Here is a 27,388-nt window from a genome sequence, read left to right on the forward strand (position 1 = left end):
ATCTTGGGCTCAGTAATTGTGATCCATTTTGTACTGAGATTATCTTGTACAAATAGTGATTGTATTGCTAAATTTATATATGGCAACGTCTCCTTTCTTCCTTATTGTGTGGGTTTGATATTCTATATGAAGGAATTTTCTAGATTGCTGAAGCTCCAATATTTTTGTAATCTTGCCTATTTTAGGAAAATCTTTTTTAAACATGTGTGACAGACTTTCCTGCTTTACAAAGAGTATATGAAACACAATTTCCTCTCCTTTTTCCATTTCCTTTGGTAGTTATTTATTTCTTCCCTTCCTTGGTATGAAGGCATTCCCCAAGATGCTCTCTTCTCTTCCAGTTTCATATTTCCCTAAATGGGAGACCAACTAAAAAGTTTTCTGTGTGAATCATTATATGTTATGCAAATTGAGAAAGTTTTCTTTCTTTCTTTTTGGCCTTGATACCTGCTTTCCATGCCTTGTTTCACTGACAGAACCTATATATTGTTCAGTTCGTTCGTTCGTTCTTTCCTTCCTTCCTTCCTTCCTTCCTTCCTTCTTTCTTTCTTTCAGTTGTAGATGGGCACAATATCTTTATTTAATTTATTTTTTTCATGTGGTGCTGAAAGCTTGAACCCAGGACCTCACAACGTGGTAGGCAAGCGCACTCTCACTGAGCCCCTGTGTTTTTATTTTTAAAGTGCATCTCTTAATAGACACTATGTAGTTGGGCCTTCCTCTTTTGTCTATTCTGATAATCTCTGCCCTTTAATTGTTGCACTTAGTCCATTAACACAATAAAAGTATTATCAACAAGATTTTATTTAGTTTTATAGTTTTATTTGCTTTTTCTTTCTCCATTTTTTTTTAATTTCTCCCTCTCTTTTCCTCCTTTTCTGCCTTCTTTTGGTAACTGATTTTTTAAAAGAATTCTGTTTTTATTTATTGAAGTTTCACATATACCTCTTTGTATGATTTTTCTATATTTAGTATTTCCTCTGTGGATCACCATATACACCCTTAACTCTTCACAATTTTTTTAGAGTTACTATTGTACTATGTCATGTAAAATCATAGAAATACATTTATATTTATGTACATTATAAACCCCTTAAGGCATAGTTTAATTTTTGCTTTTAAAAATTATACATTATTGGTGGTAGTGGTGGTGGTGATGGTGGTGGTGGTGGTGTGTGTGTGTGTATGTGTGCATGTGTGTGTGTTTGATGATACTGGGAATGAGCCCAGGGGTCTCAGATTCTTAGCTGTATCTCCAGTTCTTTTTATTTTTTATTTTGAGACAGGGTCTCACTAAATTGCCCAGGCTAGCCTCAAACTTGGTGATCCTCCTGCCACAGCCTCCCAAGTAGCTGTAATTATAGGCATAAACCCCATGACTGGCAAAATTATATGTATTTTTAATATGAAAGGAAAAATGTTTATAATCTATATTTTACATTTACTTAATGCTCTGCATTCATTTTTAAAGATTTGAAGTTTCATTCTAGTATCATTTTTCTTCAACTTGTTTTTATTGTTTTCAACAAATCCCCTTTATTTTCTCTTGCAGAAATATTTTTATTTCAGTTTCAGAGGATATTTTTACAGGTTTGAGGGTTGTTTTTCTTTCAACACCTTTAATATGTTGTTCCACTGTTTTCTGGAGCTTTCAGAGGAGAAGTCATCAGTCCTTAAAATTGTTTTGTTTATGATCCTGTCAACTCCTTTCTGTCAGCTCCTTTTTCTCCCCTTGTTTTAAGATTTCACCTTTCTCTCTGCCGAAGTTTTTTTTTTTTTTTTTTTTTTTTTTTTTTCCTGTTATGCTGGGGATTGAACCCAGGGCCTTGTGCATGTGTGGCAAGCACTCTGCCAGTTGAGCGATATCCCCAGCCCTCCCCTTTCTCTTTGACTTTCAGTGGTTTTATTTATGATGTGCTTAGGCATAGTCCTCTTCAAAATCATTCTGTTTGGTATTTACTGATTTTCTCAAATCTACAAATTCCATGCTTTTTATTATTTTGGGAAGTCTGGGGCCCTTTTTTCCCTCCAAATAATTTTTCTGCCTCAAGTTTCTCTCTCCTTATGTGACTCTAGTTTTCAATATATTAGACCTTCTGCAATTACTTTACAAGTTTAATTATTTTTCAGTTGTCTTTTCTCCAGATTTCTGTTGATTCTATCTAGGTTCATTGACTTTTTTTTCTATTATCTCATTTCTTCTGTTAAGCCTTCTCAGTGAACATTTGTGTTTCAGAGAGTACAATTTTATAGTTGAAAATTCCCATTTGGATCTTTCATGAAACATTTTGAATCACTGAAAATTTCTATTATTTTGCTTACTTACTGTTAGCATGTTTTTTTTGTTTTTTTTTTTTTGTTTTTTTTTTTACTCACTGAAGTTCTTGCCTGACAATCTAGAGTCTGGGTCATGTCAGGTTTGGCATCTGTTGATTGTCTTTTTTCCCCTTGAGAATTGATTTTTTTAAAAATCCTATCTTTTTATATATGTAGTAAATTTTGATTGATATATCCTAGAAATTGTGAATGTTATGTTGTATAGACTAAGAGGGTTTTTTAAAAAAATATTTCTTCTAAAAGAGTGTTGCTGATTTTTACTTTAGCAATAAACTTGATTATAATCAAATTGTAAACTGTCATACCTGTAGCTGGCCAGGGCTCAAATCTCAGTTCACTTCTTTAAATCTTAGTTGCAAGCTACATTTGGTTCCCTCTGAACATGCATGGTTGATGAGTCAGCTAAAGACAAGTGCTAAGTTTAAACATAGAATCAGGCATTTTTCTCCTGGCGTTTTCCTTTTCAAGATTTCTCTGATTTCTGCAGCCCTGATTGACCTAGATTTCCTTCCCCAGTTCCTTTGGCTAAAAAAATAGTGTGGAGTCCCCACCCCCCATGTTTTAGCCACTCAGCCCTACTCCACCATGACTGTAAGAACAAAGCCACAAAATATGGAGAACTCACTCTGTACTGGTTGCTTGCCTCATCCCATGCTTTTCTAAAACTACCTGTATTTTCCTCTCTCCAAAGCATTCCAGGAGGTTTTTGTTTTGTTTTGGGCATTTTCTCCCGTAGTTATTTGTAGAAGGATCTATAGTTAGATACTCCTTTATACCATAAATAGATTTCCTTCTTGAAATCTTTTCATCTTTTTATTTCTACCATACTCCAGGGTCTCTTCTCATCTCTGCTCAGGTGCATAATAATAACCAGAAGCTCAAAAAAGTCTGATATAGCTAGATAATCTTGCTCACTTGTGCCTTAATAATCTCCTTAGCTTGACTTTAGTTTTCCTATCTATTTTGGATTCCTCATCTATAAGTTGGACATTTTAATAATTTTTGATACAGGAATAATTTAGTTATAAGTAAAATTATTTTATATGAAGCATATATATACTCAATAAATGTTTTACCCTTAGTAATCCTTTAAGGGCTCCTCTTCCTCTGCATGACCTTAAAGTGGAATGTGGCCTTAATCTCTGCAGCGTCTCATTGACTTGTTTGGGTCCCTCTCACATCTTAAAAACCAGTGACTACCAAATCCAATCAAAATGTATCAAAAAGTACAAATTTAAATATCTCAGTACCTACCTGATAGTTCATGTAGATTTCCCATAGACACTTCAAATTTATGTTCCAAACTGAACTCTTCATCTTTTTCTCTCTCTTCTGCTTCTGCATTTACACATTCAGTTAATAATATTGCTAAACAGTTAAAGAAAAAAATTGTATACTCTCTAATATTTTCACTCCTTGTCTTCCAGATCTATTTACCAAGTTCTGTTGTCTTCTCATCTCTATTCCTGCTACTACTCACTTATTGCAAGCATTTACTACTGTGGCCTCATAACTGTTCTGTCTGTAGTCTCATTTATCTATGCTACTGCTTAAAGTGTTTTTTACTAAATTAAAATCTTTAGCCACATTTTTTCATTGAAAACTCATTATTGGCCTCCTGATCCTTTTGTGATGAATCCCTAACTCCGGAGCAGCCTACTCAGAGAACCTCTGTTATTCCTTCTTTCTCCTGTAAATAGGTTGACACTGGTAGTCTCTGTATACTAACTGCTTTGCAGTTTTCCTAAAGCGTTAGCTTTCTCTGGGTTTCTGTGCCTTTTAACAGATGAGCTACCAGTATTATCCTTCTTTAAAATTCAGTTCAAAGAACACTCTTTATTTTTCATATCTTGTCAGCATAAGTTGAAGGTCCTTCTGTGATCCCACAGTACCAAGTGTTTATATCACTATAATTTTTTTTATATGTGGTTACTAGACTATAGATCCTTGAGGGCAAACGGTATTTCACTCACTCCTGTATATAGTATGTTCATTTTCACCAGGGATAAAAAGCTACAGATGCCACTTGGAACTTAATAAAGAAGAGTACTTTTTTTTAAACTTTTTTTCATTGATTTCAATCATATGTATATATGAGCCAGAGCCTTTATCTAACTTCAGTATATGCAATCATCATTAAAGCATGTAAAGTGTACTTCAGTGTTCTATTTACTGAGTGTTTACTGGGTCCCAGTCAGTATTTCCTCACCAAAACCCCATAATTAACTTAGTACACAGAGACTAATGGGGTCTTGCATTAATTAACCAGTAATTATGCCTCTCTGTGGAAGGTTTTCACCCTTCACCACATGTACATTTCAGGCAAGGTAATTCTTTGTTGTGATCTGTCCTGTAGGATATTCAGCAATATCTCTGACCTCTCCCACTAGATGCTAATGGCACATTTCTCTCCCCTTCCTGGTTGTGACAACCAAAAATGTCTTCAAGCATATCCAAATGTTCCCTGGGGGAGCAAATTTGCCCACAGATGAGAATCACTGCTAAAGAACTCTCAGCAGAAACCAAATTGTGAAATGCCTAAGTGAGAATTACCAGTGTATTTATTATAGTCATTCTGGTTAAAAACATATGATGATGTTTCAGTTTTTAAAGAATTACTTTTAGTTTTACCTCTTTTGAGAAAAAAAGTGTTCATTTTTTTTCTTTGTTTCATAAGTGGAACCATTTTTCCCTTCTTTCATGTGTTACTTTTCTCCAGGGGCTCATTTACCCACTCAGCCTTTTGAAAAAAAATGAGAAGAGTGGAGGAGTTGAAATTTTTCAGTGCCATGTTCCACATATTTTAAGCTTTAAAAATTGTTACTGACAGGATTAGGAAGAGGAGCAGACTTCTGTTGAGTTAAACTATGTATAGTCTAAATTCGATAGAATATGAAAACTGTTAGTCAAAATGTTTCTCACATTTCAGTTTCTTTGTGTTGATTTCTTTGATTTCGCCTCTTCTTTCTTTTTTCTCTTGTCAGACAATTCATGCTCTTATGGGGAATGCAGTGCAGCCTTTACTGACTTCAGTGGGAGATGCAATAGAGGCCATAATTATCACCATGCATCAAGAAGATTTTTCTGGGTAAAATTGTTAATTAAAAATGTAACTAGATGCTACTGCCTTTGGTTTCATCCCCTCTTTCACTCACTCAACCCCTTCCAGCTAGGCCTCATTCTTAGAATTCTATTAGCTCCCAACCTCCGTTGTATTATTAACAGATTAAAAATTTTTCTTCTTATTTTCATATCTCTCCTCCTGTTGAAAAATAGGATGGGTTTATGGGATTGACTTGGCACTTCGGGATTTTTGTGATTTGTACCACCTTCCCTTTTCACTCTTGCCATTTTCCTTTCTTCTGACAAATACCCTCTACTTCAGCCTCTTTATTACCTCCTGGCCCAGCCATAATATTCCTTGTACAAAATGTCCTCCCTGTGCTACTGTGCTCATCTGAATCCTGCTTTAGCTTTGCGGGCAGGTTCTTGCCAGCCCATTCAAGATTGATTTCCCTTCCTCAGACTTTCTAGTCACATTTAATGTAAAATGACACTTGTCAGATTTACAGTTTGAGTGGAGGAAGGAAGGCCGGAAGAGGAGGAACTTAGGTCCTTGAAGTGACGGATGAGCCCCTTTCAGGAGGGAAGAACATACACACAAGGCATCACATAAAGATGACAATCTGCTGCTTCTCAGTTATGCATATGTTTTAATTCTTGTATCATCAACTTCTGTATGTAAGCTATCTTTATAAAGGTGCTTAGCTGGGTGAAGTGGTACATACTTGAAACCAGCTACTTTGGAGACTCACTCAGGAGGATCATAAGTTCAAGGTCAGCTTCAGTAACTTAGACCACCTCAACATAAACACTAAAAAGGTCTAGGGACATGGCCACTACTAAGAGTGCCCCTAGATTCAATCCCCAGTACCACAAACATAACAAAAACAAGCAAAAAAGATACTTAAGCTTCTATACAATTCATTACTATATTTTATCAGTGGAGAACCTCTAGCAATAGCCAAGCAAGTTTGTATTCTAGTAAATTTAAATCAAGCATCTAATCTACAATAAGAATTTATAATATGTATTTTACTTGTATTGACACATGGGTGTGAAATTCTTAATATTTTATTTGCTACTGCTCAAGGAAATAATTGCAACTGACTAAACCAGAACTCTTGAGAAAGTCCTTCAGAATAGAAGATTTAGCTCAAGATTTGAGCCAGGCACAGTGGCACACACCTGTAATCCCAGCAGCTTGGGAGGCTAACGCAGGAGGATTGTGAGTTCAAAGCCAGCCTTAGCAACTTAGCAAGGCACTTAGCAATTCAGCAAGACCCTTTTTCTATATAAAATATTAAAAAGGGCTGGGGATGTGGCTCAGTGTTTGAGTACCCCTGGGTTCAATCCTCAGTACCAAAAAAAAAAGAAGAAGAAGAAGAAGATATGAAAGACCAATTCTTTGTCACCTAAATAGGAGAATCATGTCACCTTTAAGGTCACACATAACTTGAGAGTGAAGGGAAAGAAACCAAAAAAGAGCAGGGGTAGCTGTATTTATAACAGACAAAGTGGATTTTAAATAAAAAAAAACATAAAATAAAGCAAGAGCATTATGTACTGACAAAGGAGTCAGTTCATCAAGTATATATAGTATTTAAATCATATATAAACCCAATATCAGAGTACCTAAATATATAAAATAAATACTAAAGGATCTGAAGAGAGAGAGAGATTAAAATACAATAGTAGTAAGAGACTTAAATACCCCACCTTCAACAATGAACATATAATTCAGACAGAAAATGAATAAGGAAACCGTGGCCTTGAACTATACTTCAGACCAAATAGATCTTGTAGACATATAGAACAGTCTATCCAACACCCACAGAAAACTAATTCTTCTCAAGCATAAATGGACCAATCTTCCTGGACAGATCCTATGTTATTCACAAAGCAGGTCTGAACAAGTTTAAGAGGATCAAAGACATAAGAAATACCTTTTCTAATCATAGTTTTGTGAAACTAAAAATCAGTAATAGTGAAAATATTCACACATATGTGTAAATTAAACAATCTGCCTTTGAATAAACCAGGGGGTCAAAGTGGAAATCAAAAGGAAAACAAAAAATCTTTTAAGACAAAAGAAAATGGAAACACAACTTACCAGAATATACAAGATGCAGCAAAGGAATTAATAACCTAATGTTACACCTCATGGAACTAGGAAAAGAAGAATAAATCAAGCCAAAGTTAGCAGAAGGAAGAAAATAAACATTGGAACAGAAATAACATGGAATAGAGACTTGAAAAAGAAAAATCAACACAACCAAGAATTTTTTTTTTAAAGATAAAATCAACAGGCCCTTAGCTAGACTAAGGGGAAAAAAAGAAGGCTCTCAAAATCAGAATTGAGAGGAGACAACTAAAACTCTCATAGCAGAGAAATACAAAAGATCATAGGAAATTACTGTGAACAATTAATTAAATCCCAAAAGATTTGATAATCTAGAAAAAGACACATATGTCTTAATGGCTGTTAGTAAAAACACAAATATTAAATAATGGCAATGGGGCTGGGGATGTGGCTCAAGCGGTAGCGCGCTCGCCTGGCATGTGCAGAACGCTGAGTTTGATCCTCAGCACTACAAACAAATAAAGATGTTGTGTCCACCGAAAACTAAAAAATAAATATTAAAAAATTCATTCTCTCTCTCTTCTCTCTCTCTCTCTCTCCCCCTCCCTCCCTCTCCCTCCCTCTCCCTCTCCCTCTCCCTCCCTCTTTAAATAAATAAATAATGGCAATGGTGTATGGAAAACAGAACCTCTATAGACTGTTGGTGGGAGGTTCCTAGGCTCATATAACCTCTGAATCAAGAAGAAATAGCCAGGTGCAGTGTCACATGCCTATAATAACTACTCAGGAGGCTAAGGCAAGAGGATTGAAAGCTCAAGGCCAGCTAGTGAAACTTATTGAGATGCTGTTTCAAAATAAAGTTAAGAAGGGGCCTGGAGGTGTAGTTCGGTGATAGGTCATTTGCCTAGGGAGACCCTGAGTTCAATCCCCAATACAACAATAAGAAATAGAAAATCTAAGAATGATAATGAACAAATGAAAAATTGAATCAGTAATAAAAAGTCTCCTGTCAAAGAAAATCTTAGGAAATAATGACTTCATGGATGAATTCTACCAAACATTTAAAAGGAACTAATACCAGTCCTTCTCATACTCTTCCAAAAAATTAAAGAGCGAATACTTCCTAACTCTTTTTATTTTTTTTAAGTTTTCTTTTTCTTTTAATAATCTGTCTCCATGAGATCAAAATAAAAACATACAAACCAGCAGACATGACATTTAGTTATATACATAATAGGTTCAAAATCATACCCCAAGTACAACTAATGTAAGTTTATCTTAGCTTGCTGATCAGGCTTTTTCTAGGACATCATTTCAATATTTTTTATTAAACTTAAGATAAACAACGAGGAAAACAGGCTAACCATCATGTATGTAAGGAGGAATAGGTGATGGGTACCAAATCTGACTCAAAGAAAAAAGACACACAAAAAAATATGGGATAGAATAACAATGAAATAGACTTCATTTCTCCTGAAAAACAAACAAGTAACTATTAGATTGGGGGAAAGGTTAGCGTACAAACAATTTTTATTAAAAAAAAAAATTAGCCATTGACAAAGTTCTCTGTGAGCCAAAGGCATGGTAATGCTCTAAATACAAAAAGTAGTATTAGTAATGTTAAAACTTTTGCATGCAGGGAGATCATTATTTGGTGGGAATTTTTAATCTAGATGATATATGCAGAGTAAACAAAACATTTATGAGTGGGTCCAGAGGAGAGACTCAGGGATCATCATCAAATATATTGAGGCTATGAGGAACAGAAAGGAACAGTTGGTGGGACTTCCAGAATGAACTTGTCTGTGTGAGCTCAGCATTCTCCACTTTTCCTTGTAGGACCATCCAAAACCATCAAGGAAAACTCTTCTAGCCTCCGCCTCTGTTCTTTCTGCTGCTCAATATGTTTCTGCCTCTATGCCAGCAGCTGCCTTTTATACTCTTCCTGCTCCCAGAGCTGTTGCTACTGCAATAGTTGCTGTCTCCGGAGAGCCTCAGAATATTCCTTGTTCTCCTGCTGCAGTCTCAGGAAATCCCAATGGAGAGTAGACTCACCAGGCACGTTGACAATGGAACTTGGCTCTCCTTCCTATTCAGGCACTTCCTCCTCTTCTTCCTCACTCCTAACTCTTTTTATGAGCCAGCATTACCTTGATGTCAAAGCCAGACAAGGACACCACAAGAAACGGAAATTATAGGCCAATATCCCTGATGAATATAGATGCAGAAATTCCCAACAAAGTACTAGTAAATCAAATTCAACAGCACTTTAAAAGGATTATTCACCATAATTAAATGACATTTATGCCTCAGATGCAAGGATGTATTAACATATACAAATCAATAAATGTGACATATCACATCAATAGAATGGAGGACAAAAGTCATATGATCAACTCAAAAGCATTTGTCAAAAATGAACATCCTTTCATGATAAAAACTCTCAATAAATTAGCAATAAAAAGAATGTACCTCAGCACTAAAGACCATGTGTTACAAGCCTACAGCTAATATCAGACTTGATAGTAAAAAGCTAAAAGCTTTTTCTTTATATCAAGAACAAGATAAGGATGTCCACTCTCACCACTAATATTCAGTATAGTACTGGAGTTCCTTGCTGGAGTTTAGTCAAGAAAAAGAAAAAGAAGACAACCAAGTAGGAAAAGAAGTAATTCAAATTGTCACTGTTCACTGATGGTATCATCTTAAATGCAGAAAATTATAGAGGCTCCATCAAAAAAACTTGTAAACCTAATAAACAAATATAGTAAAGTTGCAGGTTACAAAGTAAGAATTAAGAAAAAAAAAAGGAGCATTTCTACACACTAACAAGGAGCTCTCCACAAAAAAAAAAAAAAAGAAAGAAAATTACATTCTCAATAGCTACCAAAAATAAAAACAAACAAAAAAACTAAGGAGTTAATTTAACCAAAAATTTGAAAGATCTGTATTCTGCAATTGAAAAAGACACAATAAATGAAAACATTCTGTGTTGATGGGTTTAAAGAATTAATATTATTAAAATGTTAGTACTACTCAAAACAATGTACACGTTCACTGCAATCCCTATCAAAATTCCAATGTCATTTTTCACAGAAATGAAAATATTCTAAAATTCATATGGAATGACAATCCTGAATAGTCAGAGCCATCTTTAGCAAAACAAAACCAGAACCATCATACTTCCTAATGTCAAGCTGCATTTTAAAGCTATTGAAACAGAATGGTACTGTTATAAAAATAGACACATGGGACAGAATAAAGAGCCCAGAAATGAACCCACACACTGAGGGCCAACTGATTTTTTAACCAAAGTGCCAAGAATGCACAATGAGAAATAAATAGTATCTTCAAGAAAGAGTATTGGGAACACTGGTTATCCACATACAGAAGAATAAAATATGTGGTTTTCATCTCTATCATCACCAATTTTTTTATGTCATTCTCAGAATATGGAAACACTTAACTTGCATTTTGAAAAATCATATATAGCCAGTGATCTCATCTATTAGCCAGTATCAGGTGATTTTTAATTTTGATATAATTCTTTTCTCCTATATTTCATATTCTTTTAATATATTCTTTAAAGGGCAGTTGTAAACATTTATAAGTTATAAATAGTATATCATGGAGCATCAGCTGGCATTGTCTGTTGATCCAAATTAAAGCCTTTCCAAGCCTCATCATCTGGAGGAAGAAATTGCATACCATGTGTATTGTTACATAACCAGTTCCGCAGTCAGAATTCTGCTGTTGGACTGATCAGATTAAATAGCGCAAGAGCAGAGATACAATTGCCAAGAATTTGTTTAGAGAGGACAGTGTTTTCTGCCATTTCAACGTGTAAAATGCTATTTCAGGATTCATTATTGATGCATTCACTTACCAGGCAAAACATGCGCATGGGTGGAGAATTGTGAGACTGGGAGGGTCCTTGTGAGGCCAGAGAATAACAGTGGCCCTGTGTGATTCATCTAAGAAAGATGGCTGTCTTCTTCATTTTTAATGATCTTTTAGGTAAATGGATTCTAAAATTCCTTCAATAGTCCTTCTAGCATCTAAACACATTCTTTAGAATATAATTTTTTAATTTTTTAAATTTGTAGATGGACACAATATCTTTATTTTTATTTGTTTGTTTTTTAATGTGGTGCTGAGGATCAAACCCACAGCCTCATGCGTGCGAGGCAAGTGCTCTACCATTGTGCTATATAACCCCAGCCCTTTAGAATATAATTACTATGATCTTTTACACTTAGCAAAAAAATACATGCCTTTTTATCATTAAGGGGGAAAATTGTGCAGACTTGAAATAGCAGCCAAAAGTGGGGAAATCAAGTTTAGTGTATTGGTGCTGAAAATGGTTGTGTTTTATTATTTTACAGGTCATTATCCAGCTCAGGAAAACCTGATGTTCCTTGTTCTTTGTACATGAAGGAGCTACAAGGTTTCATTACTAGAGTTATGAGTGATTACTTTAAACACTTTGATTGCTTGGATTTTGTCTTTGACAACACTGAAGCTATTGCCCAAAGAGCGATTGAACTGTTTATCCGAAATGCTAGTCTCATAAGACCTCTTGGTGAAGGTGGGAAAATGCGACTTGCTGCTGATTTTGCACAGGTAAATTGATACATAACTTAAGATACCAAGGGAGAAGATGTTTTAGTCTCAATATTATCTAGTCAGTAAAGAGCTATTAATCGTGGTTTTTAAAAAGTTACAGCATAAAGAAGGCTGGGGCTGGGGCGCAGTGGTATCGCACTTGCATGGCATGTTTGAGGCCCTGGGTTTGGTTCTCAGCACCGCGTATAAATAAATAAAATAAAGGTCTATCAACAACTAAAAAAAAAATATTTTTAAATAAAGAAAGTTACAGCATGAAGAAAAAATAAATCCACTTTGAACTAATTGATTAAATGAAAAAGTTTAAAAATATTTTTATATTTTGTTGTTTGTATTTAATGAAATAATTATCCCTTATCTTTGATCTTTCAAGGTTAAGGTAAAGTAACTCATTCCATAATAAAATAGCATTTCCCATTTTTTTGTGTAAAATGGGGCTTTTTCATTGTTTTAACATCCTAATAGGTCAATACTGATAAGAGTAATTAATTGATTTAAAAAGTGATATGGGCTGTAAAATACCCTTTCAAATAATGGAAAGGGGCTGCTTGTCATGAGAAGAGAAAGAATTCCAGCATATCTATTATTCTCTAGAGGCCAGCTCAGCACTTCATCATGGTGTTTCTGATTCGTTGAGATGTACAGTGAACCAGGTAGATATGGAGTCTGTTTGGTCTTCCTCTCTTAAGTTGAGTACATTTCTTAGTTATGGCTAGCCTTGACATCTGATGTTTGTGAGATAAAATGAAATTAAAATAGCAGAAACATAATCAGCTCTAATGGAAAGGATTATTTACATAGATTTTTAAAACCTTTCAGTACTTAGGAGAGAGAGGCAAAGAAGAAATACCCCAAATATATACTTTCATTAAAAGATTCAGAAACAAAGATGATTCTTCTTTGTATAGCATGATGAGAGTGAAATCATTTTTTAAATCTTTCAAAGCTATTAGCTTTCCTAATCTAGTTATTCAAATTGAGACTTCATAGTGATTTGCCAGATCCTCCCTGCTTATAAAGATAAAAGGTTATTGTCGATATTTATTCTTGCCTGTATCTGGGAGTGTGTCTTGGTTCATTACTCTTGCATGGTAGAAAGAATCTAGCCTGACCGTTTATGTTAGGTGATGGCTGTCAGTTGCTCCCTCAGACCAGACAGAATGTAAAAGATGGAAGAGGTAACACAAACCCGCTTCAGATTTCAAGAAGCAGGCTTTTTACCTAATAATTGATCCAGCTATTAGTCATTTTCATCCCCAAATGATAGTCCCGTGTCTACTAGACCACACATACACACAAAAAGCTTCCTTTGGGAAATGTGCCTTTAGTAGCCACATATGAAAACAAATTAATCAAATGTTCCCATTAAAAGGCTTTTTTTTAACCTTGTTTATTTTTGTCAGTTTCATTTTTGGGCATCTGTAACATTTTGCTTTGTTTTACCAGTAAACTCAGTTTAAAGAGAATTATTATGAACTTTTCTCTTACTGGGTTTATAGGCTACTTATTGAAATGAAAACACATTGATGTCCTAGGCCTGCCTGCTCTTTTTTGTTAAAACATAGCTGTACTCAGGTCTCCTTTTCCCTTTTCCTCCTTAATTTTGTTTTACTTTTCCTGTCCTCTTCCCTCCCTGGGGCTCCCTCCCCCACCAGCTTATTTGCATTCTGCTCCAGCTGGTTCTTGAGTCACTTTCCTGGAGGCAGCACTTCAAGTCCAATTAGAGTGGCAGCCGAGCAGGAGATGGCCAAAATGAGAAGCTGTTGGAGAGAGGCTTGTTGTTTGGGGGTTTTATTTTAATGGTATGTTTCTTTATGAGTATTGAAAGATGGGAACTGTTGTCCTTGAAACCTTACCACTGCAACTAGTACCTGCTCAAAGTGTAGGGTCCTTTGTGGCAGGAGTGAGCTGCTTCTAGCCCAAATTGCATTATTCAGAATTTTATTTGCATTTATTTTTTCTTAAGACACGTTACTCAGTAAACCAGATTTTTCCCTTCCATGACAATAAATGAAATTCATCACTGATTATTACTAATTTATGTTCAAAGGCTCTATTCTCTGTTTCTTAAATGTAGAAAAGGCATCTATTTATACGGCATTTGCTCAATGTTAAGAGTCTGCTTTCCAATCCCTCAGTGGCCTTTGGTTGCCTCAGTCTGTATAGTATTGAGAGGCAGATGCCTTAACTCACCGCTATACAGTGTGTCCCAATTTCAAAACGTCCCAACACTTTCCTTGGGCATGGCTCCAGTCCTATGGATCATGGGCACAGGAAAGTCAGGTGGAAGCACCATTATATATATAATCATATTTAGGACTAGTAGCTTTGGCAAATGTTGTCCAACAAGGGGGATGATTTTATGATCCCCATTCCCACTTTTTTTAAAAATTAAATTTTGAATTTGGGGTTTTCATTTCATTGGTTTGTTTTCTTGCCACCACACAATTATATGTTGTGCCTCATTTTTCTGAATTGTGCATAATTGGAAGTTTTTTTTTTTTCCAGGCTTAGTCAAAACACTTAAATAGCATTACCCCGACATTTATATTCATGACAAGCATTAACTGTCTACTAGAAACCCTTTTAACACCCTCGTTATTGAAAGTTCTATCAATTTGTATTCAAAATTAAACAAAGCCACTGAGGTACTGGAATCAAGAATACACAAATACTCTATGGGTTTGAAAAGTATTCTTGTGATAAAAGTGCCTGGTATTCTGACATAAATAACAGAAAGAGCTTAAGAAGGGCCTGGTAAAGTGGGTTTGGGAATGCAGGTATTTGGCATAATGTCCTATAGCAAAGGCATATTTGGTATATTTGAGGACTTTTTAAAGAATCCTAACCTCTCACTGGCACCAATGCAGAAAAGAGAAAGTAGTTGGAGGGTGCCATCTGGAGGGCTCATGGTGAGGGAAGTACACAGCATATCATCCCCTTAGGAATCCAGGTCATGGGCATGAGGTGGCTTCCTACAGGTAATTAATTCCCTGCTGTGACCACATGGTCTCTGTGTCTACACTAATCACACAGCAGTTCTGAAAGCATTGAGCTTGTCCAAGGCCCTGGGGCTCTGCTGATTCCCGAATCTTTGTAGACTTGCCCACAGTGCCCTCTGAAGCACACAGTCCCCCTCTACTGTTCTTTTCTTCCCTGAGGGAGAGGACATCCATTGAAGTTAGCATTAAATAATTTAGTGGTATTCCTAGCAGTTTCTATTTATAGCCTTCTGGTGCCCTTTAAGTATATATACATTTTTATCTCTCTCACTTTTCCCAAAAATATAAATTGAGAAAAGAAAACAAAGGTGCTCTAAATTCTAATGTCTTTTCTAATTCCTATTGCCTTTTCTTCTCATGAACAGTGTCAGGGAAGGAGAGCTCTAGGAGTATCCAGAGATGCCCTGTGGTTAACCAAATGTCTGTGGTGGATAAGGAACAGCTAGTAATTAGTTCATCTACCTGCAGCTGACTGCTCATTCCTCCCAAATAGGAGGGCTAGAGAGTAGCAGTTGTACATGCCATTTTTGTTTCCATAGCTAATTGCAGAGTCACCTCCTCTAAAACGAACACTCTTGCATTTTTAAACATGGTCTTTATTTAATGGAATTTGTTTAATGGAATTCTGGCAGAAGAAAATGATTTTCAGTATTCTAGAGGCCTTTTATGAATGCAAAATGTATTTTAAACATGTAACATTTTGAAATTGTCCTATGACATACAGATCTTCTGTATCATCATAGACTTCACAGCCATTTGAGGTCGATTTTCCTCATATAGTAACTTTTTCTTAGCCATTTAATTGTTTTAACATTTAGTCCTGCTCAAGGGCTAGGCCAAAGATTGATTGGTTTGATCTTTGAAGACAGTGACCCACTAGGGTAATTGGGGGGGGAAAAAATGACCAAGTATCTCATGAAAAATAAATCACATAGCCTGTCCTTTAAAAAAAGAAAAAGCTTTTACACACACACACACACTCACTCACTCACTCACACAGGTTTATGAATGGAATTAGCAAATCAAAGATAAATAATGATCTTTTTTTTTTTAAATTTGTCCTCATAGTAAAGTAAATGATGGATTCTGAAGGAAACAAGTAAATTCAAGAATGCTGGCTCACATCTATTCTGTTTTGTGTTTTTGGCAAGAAGCAAGAATTCTGGCTTTTTCTTCCTTATATTTTTCTTTTTTTCACTTTTTTTTTTTGTATTTTAGAGTTTTCCAACCATGTACAATATACATTGTATACATGGAGTATACAATGTATACTCCATGACTTCTATACAATAACAGAGAAATTAACTTGGCCACTGTTCATCTCCAGTCAAACTGCCCTCCAATTCTCCTTGACATTCAGTTTATATATTTTGACCCACCACTTTAATTTTGCCTAAAATAATGGTTGTGTGCACATGTATATTTATATCTATATATATATTTATTCAAACAGTGATTATTCAATAGAATCATAAGACTGTGTATGTGTGTGTGTTATGTGCCTACATACACATACCTTTCTTTCAATTTTATTAAATGATCATTATATTGTTTGAATAATTAAATGTCACTTTTTTCACAAAATTTGAAACTTCCTTAAAGCAAATAATCTCATTAAATTCATCATTTTATTCCTATGTGTAGCTCAGTACCTAGCAATTAATAGGGAGTCAAACATGCTTCTCAAAGGAATGATTGATTACAAATAGCAAGACGATTTTGAACAGTTTTTCATAAGAATGACCAGAAGAACAGAGAGCTCACTTTCTTCCATGTGTTTCTTGAATAAAGATGCTGTTCTACCAGGGAACAGCTTATTCTCAGCCATTTTCTAAACTGTTCTTTGCCAGGGTACAAATTTATAGTAAGAGGGAAGAAGCAGTTTATCACCTGAATGCCACATCTGTAAAAACTTTGCATGTGCACTTGGTAGATAAAGAACAGATAGCCCAGGTAATGATAAGTAGAATTTCCACTTAATGGAAGAAAATAAAGAGAAGTGAAACCAATATTTACTAAATTTTTATGTCAGGGAGCAGATGAATTTACCAATAATTTAAGAGAGGAAAAATGTTTTAAATAGTGATAATTGCTGACATTTAACGTGCACTCAGATGCCATGCACACAGACCTTCGTGCAGACCTTCGTGGAATTGTCTGTTTAATTTGCATAATTAACAGGTGTTAAGTAGTTGGTATTATCTCATTTTGTAGAAGAGAGACCTGAGACTGAGAGAGGTTAAGAAAGTTGTTAATAGTCATGCTACTAAAACCTATAGTTTTGGATTTCTGACACAGATGTACTATAGAAAGTTTTAGAGTTAAAGCTTGTAATGACTTGGGCCACACTGACTCATAAAAGTTCTCTTTGTTGACTATAAAAAAGATTTGACATACCTACTTAAAATATAGGCACACAGTCTTGAAAACTTTCTTTCCCAGTATTTCAATGGAGAAAATGACCTTAACTTTCTTCCCTTATTTAACAACCACACACACACACAAAGGTTTTCTATTCATGTGAAGGAATTGTCTTGTCTTGGGCCCCTTTAGTAATGTAAAATTTATCTAAGTTCTTATCTTTTTAGTAATTTTAATTGTCTTTTAAAACTGGCTTCATGGTCCAGGTAACATTAAGTTTACTGCAAGCTACAACTTCGTGTGATTCAGCTATGTCCCAAATTCACCTAAGGATTCTACATAAAAAGCTATGGAGTATCTTTTAATATTCCAGATGGAGTTGGCCGTGGGTCCATTTTGCAGACGAGTATCTGATTTAGGGAAGTCCTATCGAATGCTGAGATCATTCAGGTGAGAACCAATTCTTTGTTACTACAGTCATATCCTATTAACAAATAAATCCTTTTTTCTTATTCAGGTTGAACTATGTAAATTTTTCATCATTCAGTCATTTTTGACCTATAATAATTGCAATTTGATATGAATCATCTTAGAAGTTTTGTTCAAATCAGAACCCCATATATAATTATATGAAATGACTAATAAGTTAGTGGGTATGTTTTTTCTTTTTGAGGTACAATTCACAAGATTGAGCTGGTAAATTTTCTTATGCTCTTCCTAGGTTGTTTTAATTGTTTTGTTTTGTTTTTGTTTCCTATTGTTGAAAAATGTATTTAGTAGTAAAGCCAGGCAGTGCATAATAATATAGACATCTTTTTTTGAAATTTTCATTTGTTCATTTATTACTTTTAATCCAGTCTACTTTTTGAAAGATTATAGATTATATTTCATGATATGGATATAACCAAAACTATTGAATGAAGTATTAAGAGAACTGAACTCAGTGATAGACTGCAGGGAATGGCTATAAGTATACTGGATAACTTAGGTTATTATAGTGAGCACCAATCTTTGGAAGCTTCCTAGAAATCAGTTAAAAAAAAAAACAAGTTAATTCATAGTCATAATCTAAGAATATGCCAGTTCAAAGGGAAAAAACTCTTTTTGGTGCTGATCACTTAGGCTTTTATTAGTTTAGATTTTATGTAACATAGACTAACTTAATGACTGAGGTCTTCAATAGCAGATTTTAGAAGATGAGAAGATGTTGTTTTTATGGCTATTTATGTAATTTCCCAATGTTTTTTACATCATGGCACATACAGAAAATATTTACACTCAAAAATTTGACCAACTTGAAGGTTCAGAGTATCAACGTAATATATATTTATAATTTTGTGAGCACAGCATGTCACATGGGAAGCCTTGATACAAACTAACCATTATATCTAAGACCACAATGATCTCTGAATATAGTTTTATAAAGGTAATAGAGTGCAGCATGCAGCTCTCTAAAGATTGACTTAGTATTGGAGACTAATCAAAAAGTAGTGTTTCCTTTAAATGATCTCTTTGTTCTCTTATGTCATCAAAATATTACAGTAGGAAATTCAAGCATAATGTAAGAAATACAGGAATTCAAGATTGTTGATCAAGAGGGGAACCTGATGCTTCACTTTACCTCTTGGTAATTGACAGAGATACTTTTTTTTAAATGTCAACACAAGCCTGAATTTTATTTTTCCCTCAATGAAGAAATCACTGGCCATTTGTACAGAGGTAGACAACTTGAAGTTGGGACAACTTGAAGTCAGATAGCAAATATTTTTATATATCTTCTTTTGATCAGCTCAGATTTTTATAAAAAGTATTTAAATTGTTTTGTTGAAGTTACAGAGTTCTGCACTATAAATATGGGTGAGTTAAAAGATCATGAGGTCCCAAGGTTACCACTCCATCAGTCATCTGTACCATAAAAGTAACTTTAATAAAACTCCTGTGGGGGCAGGAGTTGTAGCTCAATGGTAGAGTGCTTGCCTAGCATGTGTGAGGCACTAGGTTCAGTTCTCAACACCACATATAAATAAAATAAAGGTCCATCAACATCTAAAACAGAAATTTAACAAAATAAAATAAAATTCCTGTGAAGTCATTTACTTTGAGTAAGATAGTAACACAGCAATCCCAGCTGGGTAATAAAATGTTGCCCTGGCTGAGTTGATTAATATACTAAAGTATGGTTAACATATTAGCCAAGTAGTTATTGAAAAAAGCATGAAAAAGCGTTGATTTTTTGCTGTATTAAGGTTAGGCTATTGTTTTTGATAATCCTATGTTTAGTTGTTTATTTCATGTGTGGATATTAAAAGAGTATTAATTTTTCTGTCAACCCTCTCAACTCTTACACGAGAGAAATGATTCTTAAATTCTTCAAGTCTGGGTGACATCTTCTAGTACCTATTTATGGAATAAAAAATTAGTCATTGATCAATGTATAAATTTAAAAGTTGTCCATTTTTTATATCTACTTTTTCCTGAAGTAATGGTCAGTCTAGATGGGTTTCAAACTTGTGACCATTACTCATGGTAAGAAACTTTTTAAATTGTAATTTGGCATATACTCACATATAAACCTGCAAGCACACTCAGACCTATTGTACATACATGTGCATACCCACATGTATGTTTTCATGAACCAGTAATTGCCCTTGCTTCATTTTTCAATATTCTCTGACCTTTCTTTTTCATTTGATTATTTTAACTCACAAAATTAGTTTCATGGCTCACTAATGGTTTTCATCTAGGAGTTACTCAACTTTTTCATAGGGCCCTTAATTCTTGAACTGTAATTGTTCTACTGACAGAGAGCAGAATTTTTTTTTTCTTTCTGTAGACTATGAAGATGCATGCCCATTATGGGATTATGGTACCCCTGCATTTCCCCTGCAGGTAGCCCTTTGGATCCTAAAGACTCAGGAACACAAAGATAATTGTATCCTACCTGTGGAGTATCTTCCATAACTTGAATTAATTGAAAAATTTCAACAAAGATTAGTCTGTACCAAAATATTCCTACAGACCTATTGAATCTGCAGAAATCTACTGAATTGCTCCTAGCACTTTCTCAGTTATTTAATGGGACTGGGACAACTATTTTATCAACTTGATCGAGAAAAAGTGAAAGCATAGTTTATTAGGGTGTTCAAATAGCCCTTACTCTATAAAGAATAAGTTAAGTCCCATTGCTTGAGAAGAGGAAAGCTGTGGACATATGTCCCTACCTTGTGTTGTCATTGGGCAAGCTGTGGCTCTACCAGATTTTCTGAGTTGCCTTTAGAAGAGAATTGACTTGGAAAAGCTTACCCATGTGTGGGGTCTACCAGATCCCTTTCAGAAAGGAGGAAATCAGTACAGAACACCCTTTGTTCTAATAATCTAATTAATCTAATTAAGCCTCTATTCTGCATATCCACAAAAACTTATTAGAGATCTAACTCTTCCAAAATTAGTCCTAAGTAGTGCAGTGGAAGAGCCCTCTCTTATTAATTAGTGCTTTTCTTCCATCGATTCTGTGGGCTATGGAGGAGGCATAGGCATCATCCAATGACCATATGCATATTACACTTTGGCTCTCATTCATGAATCCCTGTCAAAGGCTTTGAATGACACCAAAAACAACTTCATGGAAGACAATAGGAGATTGGCTAAATAAAATATGTACCATTAATAAGATCAGATATATGCAGCAATTAACAATTATGTTGTCTTTTAATATCAGTAATATGAAAATAATCTATAATGCATCACTAAATGAAAAACGGAGTACTAAGTGTGATATGTGATATGATCCCTACTATATTTTAAATAATAGTGTATATTGTATGGAGAATAAAAGCCAAAAGGAATTAAATATCAAAATATTATCTTTGGATAGTAAGATTGTCATTAGTGATTTTTCTTTATTTCTCAAATTTTCTGCCTCGGTTTTTTTACTTTTTGTACTCAGAAAAGTTGACACATTTTATTTTGAAATTCTTCTTCCATTGTCTCTACCACTTAAAAATAACAAAGGGACTTAAGAATAATATAAAATATACTAAATCATTACCCAATAAGGCTAGGGCAAGCCAAACAGCAAAACCCAGCATGTTATGGGAACACAGAAGACCTCAGTCTGAATTAGATGCAGTGGCTGCGAGGGAAGGCAAGGGGCTTCTGCAGAGGAGGGTGGTGTGCTGGCCACAGCACCTGCCTCCAGCTGTACCCCACTCATACTCCTTAACAGGCTCCCTTCCTTCACCATGCAGCTATTTACCTCAGGGCCCTCTGTTTTTGACTGTAATATCAGTGGACTTTTTAATTAAGCTGGCAAATTTATTGTATATATTTATATTTTGTTAGTTTACATTAGAGTTCTTCAGGCAACAAGAACCTTTTCATACTAAGGACAGAATGCTGCCTCAGAAAAGTGCTGACATTAGTGATTTGCCTTTGGGTAATTTGTATTCTACACAAGATACCCAAGTCAGAGCTGCAGAGATTGCCTCCTTGCTATCTCTCTACAGCATGATGATCCTTGAGCAGATGTCATGTGGCTGGTACCTTCACTCACCCTGTCCACAAGCCTTAAAGCTCTGACCTTTGACATTGTCAGTGCATATCTGTGTGATGCTAAAGACACATAAGTCCAAGTGCCCTTCACCAGCTTAGAGACACAGATTCTGCCTTCAGGCAGGCCCTACCACCTTTGCTCCTGAAGGGGCAATTTGTCCTGAAGATGTCCACAGCCTGCTCAGCTGAAAGCCTCATTACCATCCAGGTTAATGACAGAGTGATGAAAATTGTCAGGACAGGGGCTCTGTTAAGATAGAGCTTTTAGCTGGGCGCGGTGGCACACTTCTGTAATCCCAGCAGCTCAGGAAGCTGAGACTGCAGAATCATGAGTTCAAACCAGCCTCTGCAAAAGCAAGGTACTAAGCAACTCAGTAAGATCCTGTCTCTAGATAAAATACAAAATAGGGCTGGGGATATGGTTCAGTGGTCTGGTGCCCCTGAGTTTAGTGCCCAGTACAAAAAAAAGAAAAAAGAAAAGATGGAGCTTTTAACATGAAGAGCAGTAGAAAAAAGAAGCCAGTAACCTGATTAGTAACCAGATGGGGGTGTTCATGTCAGTTGCTTTTCATTGTAGGAGAGGTGAGGGTTTTCCAGGTCTACAGTTTGTGTCGATGATACAGATGCTCCTTGAAATTCCAGACCTCTGTGTTTGAATTTTTGTAGAACTGGAAAAAAAAGGCCACCTTCTTAATGTTCTGTTCTTTTTTTCCACTTGTGTATCCGGACCCCTTAATCTATTCTCTGAAATAACCACTGCCCTGAGGTTTCTGGATTCTTAACTCCGTGTTTTAGATTTCAGCTCAGCCACCACCTTAGATTTAGGTTGTTTTCGTTATCCTCTGCTGCTGCTTTTATAGTGCAGGGGGTGCTTAGCTAAACATGAAGGGGTGAATATTGAGTTTATTATCATGTTTATTATTTCTCACAACCATAATTTAATTATTGACTATATGCCAAGCCTATATTGGGTGTTTTGCTGATATTCCTTGTGTATCCTCATTGCATTTATGAATCAGGAGCAATCTGTGTGAGGCAGTTGAAACTTAAGACGGGGAAGTAGCCAGCACTGCACAGCCAAAAAGCAGGAGTATCCCAAAGTCCTATTTCAGGCTTAAAACTGCCTGATTTCAAAACCTGTGTTTGTGACCTTACATTTTATTCCAGAAATTCCCATTTGTTTTCACTTGCATTTGTCATGGAACAACATTTGAAAGTTTATAACCAACCAACTAGGAAAATGTGGAAACATTTTTAAGAGAATCTATGGCAATTCCTGCTGCTGAGATGCCTCATCTCACTCTTCACTACCACGTGCAAACTCCAGGACAGTGCACAGGAACGTTCAGTCAAGTGTGTTTTTTATTGCTAGAGAGCATCTGTCTAAAAACCTTTCTTTCTGGTCTGCTGGGATAGAGAACGAGACTCCAAAAAAGGAACCATTCTCACTTCTCTGCATCAAGTCCTTGTTTACCCCAAAGCATTAGTCTATATCATTCTCTCCTAGGGTCCACAAAGCCCCTCAAGTCCCAAACCAGGCCTCCCTAAAGTTTGTGTTCTATGGAAGGAAGATGGCCAACTGACCCCCAAGTGGAATCATATTTCCTTCCCCTACCTTTCCACTTCTGTACTATTTATAGAGCTCAATGAACATGTTCAGTGGTTTTATTGCTTTATTAGGCCCCTCACCAAGAGGTTATGAAGGCATGGCAGGTAGTATGAAAGGGGCCACCAATGATGTTGGGTGTTGTGGATGTAGGAGTAGCAGGACTTTTGTCTTACTTCACTTTATGATTGACCTTAACCAACTGTCAGAAAACTGATGACTACACAGTTGTCAGTCACTTAATGTGAATTTTCCTGACAGAAATACAGTTTTTCTAAGGGACCTAATACTCTACTTAATTAATACTACTTTCTGACTATAAAATTTAACCTTGATAGTGATGCTATAATTAGAATGTTATTTTCTAAGAATGATATCGTGGCATTTGGGATAACTGCTTTTTAGATTACCGTAATTTTCTTTTACTTCATAAAGCACTTCAAATGATGATTTATTTTTTAACTTGCCGGTTTTAAAATCCTATCTGGAATCAGGGAGAAGGGTGGGTGCGAGTTGTATTCTTTCAGCCTCTTAAAACCAACACCAGGAATAAAATGTCTACACATTAGATGTTTACTAGTAATTATATCAGCAGTGTATAATTCAGAATCAAGTTCTGTTTTGCTTTCATGGTTCTTTTGGCAGTTCTGTTAGGGTGGCCAGTGGGAAAGATTTAGTATTGTCTAAATAGTTTCTGTCTCAGAACTCCAAAGGGACTGATGATTGAGCATAAGGTCCCATTTTAAAATGAGCTGAATTTTACCAGCCTAGGCTTATGCAGATGTTTTTATGAGACAGCTTCTGTATGTGCCAGGCTGCTAGACAGGGCATGTTCCATGCATATGTGTCCAGCTTGTTCCTCTCTCCCTGTCTTTTGTCCTCTTTCCCTTTTTGCCCTTCTTTCCTTACTTGCCTTTCTTTCCATTTGTAGTTTATATTAAGAAAACACTGGAAGAAAGGAAAGGAAAAACATGAATATTGAAACCATAAAACTAACTTCATTGAAACATAAGTGTCAAATTTGGCTTTAAAATTCCTAAAGCCAAAGATAAAAAAGAAACAAACTGAGCTGTCAGTATCAAAAAGGAAGATATATATCAGCTCTTAAGAGAAAGTTAAATATTTCGATAGTCCTGGTGGGATCCTCTTGTGTGTGATGTTTCTTATCTCTTGCTGCTTCTAGAAACCCCCCACACCCTCCGAATTGAATTCGGGGATCATGCACACTAGGCAAGCACTCTACCACAGAGCCACATCCCCAGTCCCTAAAATTTTTGTCTTTAAATAGTTTGTTATGTGGTTTTGTAAACTCTTCTTTGGGTTGAATTTGATTGCAGATTTGTTTGCTTTCTGTACTTAGATGTTGACATATTTTCCCAGATTTGGGAAATTTGGCACTGTCGTTTCTTTATTATTTCTGACTACCTTCCCCCTCCTCCTCCTCCTCCTCCTCCTCCCCCTCCCTCTTCTTCTTCTTTCTTTTTTTACTGAATTATGCAAATCTTAGTTCTCTGGGTAGTGTCTATAATTCCTCTAAAATTTTATTTATTCTTTTTCTTTCTTATTACTTTTTGCTCCTCCAACTGGAATTAAAATATTCTGTCTTTAAGCTCTGATTTTATGCTTGATTATACCTGCTATTGAAGCTATCGAATTTTTCAGCTTAGTCATTGTATTTTTCATATCTAGTTTTTAAATTTTTTATTCTTTTTCTTTGTCAAAATTTTATCTTGTATATGTATTGTTTTCCAAATTTAATTTAATTTTTCATGTGTATATTCTTAGAGTTTGCTGAACTTCCTCAACGAGATTGTTCTGAATGCTTTGTCAGTTATTTCCATTTCTTTAGGATTCCTTATTAGAGCTTTCTTAGTTTCTTTTGGTTGTATCATGATTCCCTGATTTTTAGTAACCCTTGTATCCTTGAACTGATATCTGCATGAAGAGACAGCCACCTCTTCTGGCTTTCATAGCTATTCTTTTGGCATAGGTAGAACTTTACTATTTAGTACAGCCTGTTATTCTGGGTGGGCCAGCTGATACTGACCCTGAGAACAAGCAGAGTTGCTGCTGGGCTCTGTTGTCTGGCAGTACCAATGGCTTGGCCCTGCAGTTAGGTAGAACCATTGGCTGGGTACTGCAATCACCTCTGATCTGGCAGAGTTGCAGGGTATATTTCCTGGTTAGACAGTATTGTTATTTGAATTGTGCGCACTTGAGTAGGACTGTAGGCAGAGATCTGAGTTTAAGCAGAATCATTGCCCTAAATGAGTGGACTCTGAGGTTGGGTGGAGCCAGTTCAGACAAGTCTAGCCCCTATACTGCATAGATATGCACTGTCTGCGTAGGTGGGGTCTTGAGGTGAGTTCTGAAGCTGGGCAGTCCCACTGCAGCTCCCTACGTACTCAAGCCAGCTTGAACTTTTCAATGGGATTCTAGGAGCAATTTGCTCAGCTTTGTAAGTAAACTGTCATGGAGTGGTTTCACTCATCAGGCACCACTTCTGCTCCAGATCTGCATGCTGGTTGCTATGTGCCTTCCCCTACCATTCTTTGTTTCTACTTGACACCAGGGAATCCTGTCCCATTGTTCCCTATGAGGCAAGATTGAAGTAGGCTTCTGCAAAGCATCTCAGAATTCTGGGGAAGCTGGATGTCTACTTCTGGGTCTTTTCCAGCCCAGAAACTGTGGGCCAGGAAATCTTCTATGGTGCTGTGCCAGGGCAGGGAGGAGTGAGGCATTCAAAGTAGAACCATACCTCTTAACTTTCTAGCATAGTTTATATATGGTTCTGTAATCCGCGTGGGTATATCAGTCTTATTCCTGAGTTTGGGGGTTTTCACAAAAGTGTTCTCTTCTGAGGATAGTTGCTAGGTGGACTTTGTGAGAGGAACATAGTGAATCCTGGGACCTATTCTGCTATCTTGCTTTCTGTCTAACCCTCTACACAGCTTTTAATCTGTATTTGACATGTTGTAAGTGCTACCTACGTGTGTTAGCTATTTCTGCTGCTGCTGATACTGATGATGATGATGGAATCTTTCCCCTACATGAAGACAGTGTCATCCACACAGAGAAGGACTTAAAGGGATACCTGTGGTTGAAACCGAAAATCCCTCAGTAACTTTTCATACCTAATTAGGTGCTTGATGATGACCCAAAGCTCCACATCATGGAACACTGAAATGATTTGACAGATGTGACCACAGGAAGACCTTGATCACATTCCCATAGAACTTGGATCATTCTGGCTTTCTTGTGAGAGCCAGTATAAGTGAGCTGAAATATTTTCTCGGTAACTAAAGAGAATAAATGATGAAATGATGTTATTTGATAAAGCAGTTGAAATTAGAAAAATCCTTATCAGAGATAGATTGTACTTACAGAATAGTTAACATAAAGACATTTTTTCCTAATAATATTCTGGATCCAATAAGAAGCAACTGTTAAGAGCACTCTTGACATAAACCTCATTAGTGTAAAAAAAGGAAGAAATATCAAGATATATTGCTGCCAGCTCACTTTTCAACTTTGAGCTTCCAAAGCTCAGCTTGTAGTTATTAGCTCTTGTCCAAGAAAGCTCAAAGCCAGGGAGGGAACAATAACAGTTTCAAATAATTCTTTATAGCCTTTTTTTGTTATTTTATTTTTCATACTTTGAGACAGGAGATCACTATTTTGCCCAGGCTGGTCTCAAACTGGTGGGCTCAAGTGATCCTCCCTCCTCAGTGCTGCATGGCTGTAGTGTGCATCACTGCAGTG

At 36.0% G+C, this 27,388-nt stretch overlaps 1 protein-coding gene across 1 annotated transcript in view; it reads left to right on the plus strand.

Moving 5' to 3' along the window:
- Cog5 (component of oligomeric golgi complex 5) overlaps positions 1–27,388 on the plus strand; it is a 345,900-nt gene that overhangs the window by 308,131 nt on the left and 10,381 nt on the right. Inside the window, exons 17-19 of the mRNA XM_027926490.3 lie at positions 5,322–5,425; positions 11,866–12,103; positions 17,843–17,919. Coding sequence (XP_027782291.1) covers positions 5,322–5,425; positions 11,866–12,103; positions 17,843–17,919 — 419 coding nt within the window. The remainder of the gene's footprint in view (positions 1–5,321; positions 5,426–11,865; positions 12,104–17,842; positions 17,920–27,388) is intronic.

Source organism: Marmota flaviventris, chromosome 1 (genome assembly GCF_047511675.1).
Source record: "Marmota flaviventris isolate mMarFla1 chromosome 1, mMarFla1.hap1, whole genome shotgun sequence".
NCBI lineage: Eukaryota > Metazoa > Chordata > Mammalia > Rodentia > Sciuridae > Marmota > Marmota flaviventris.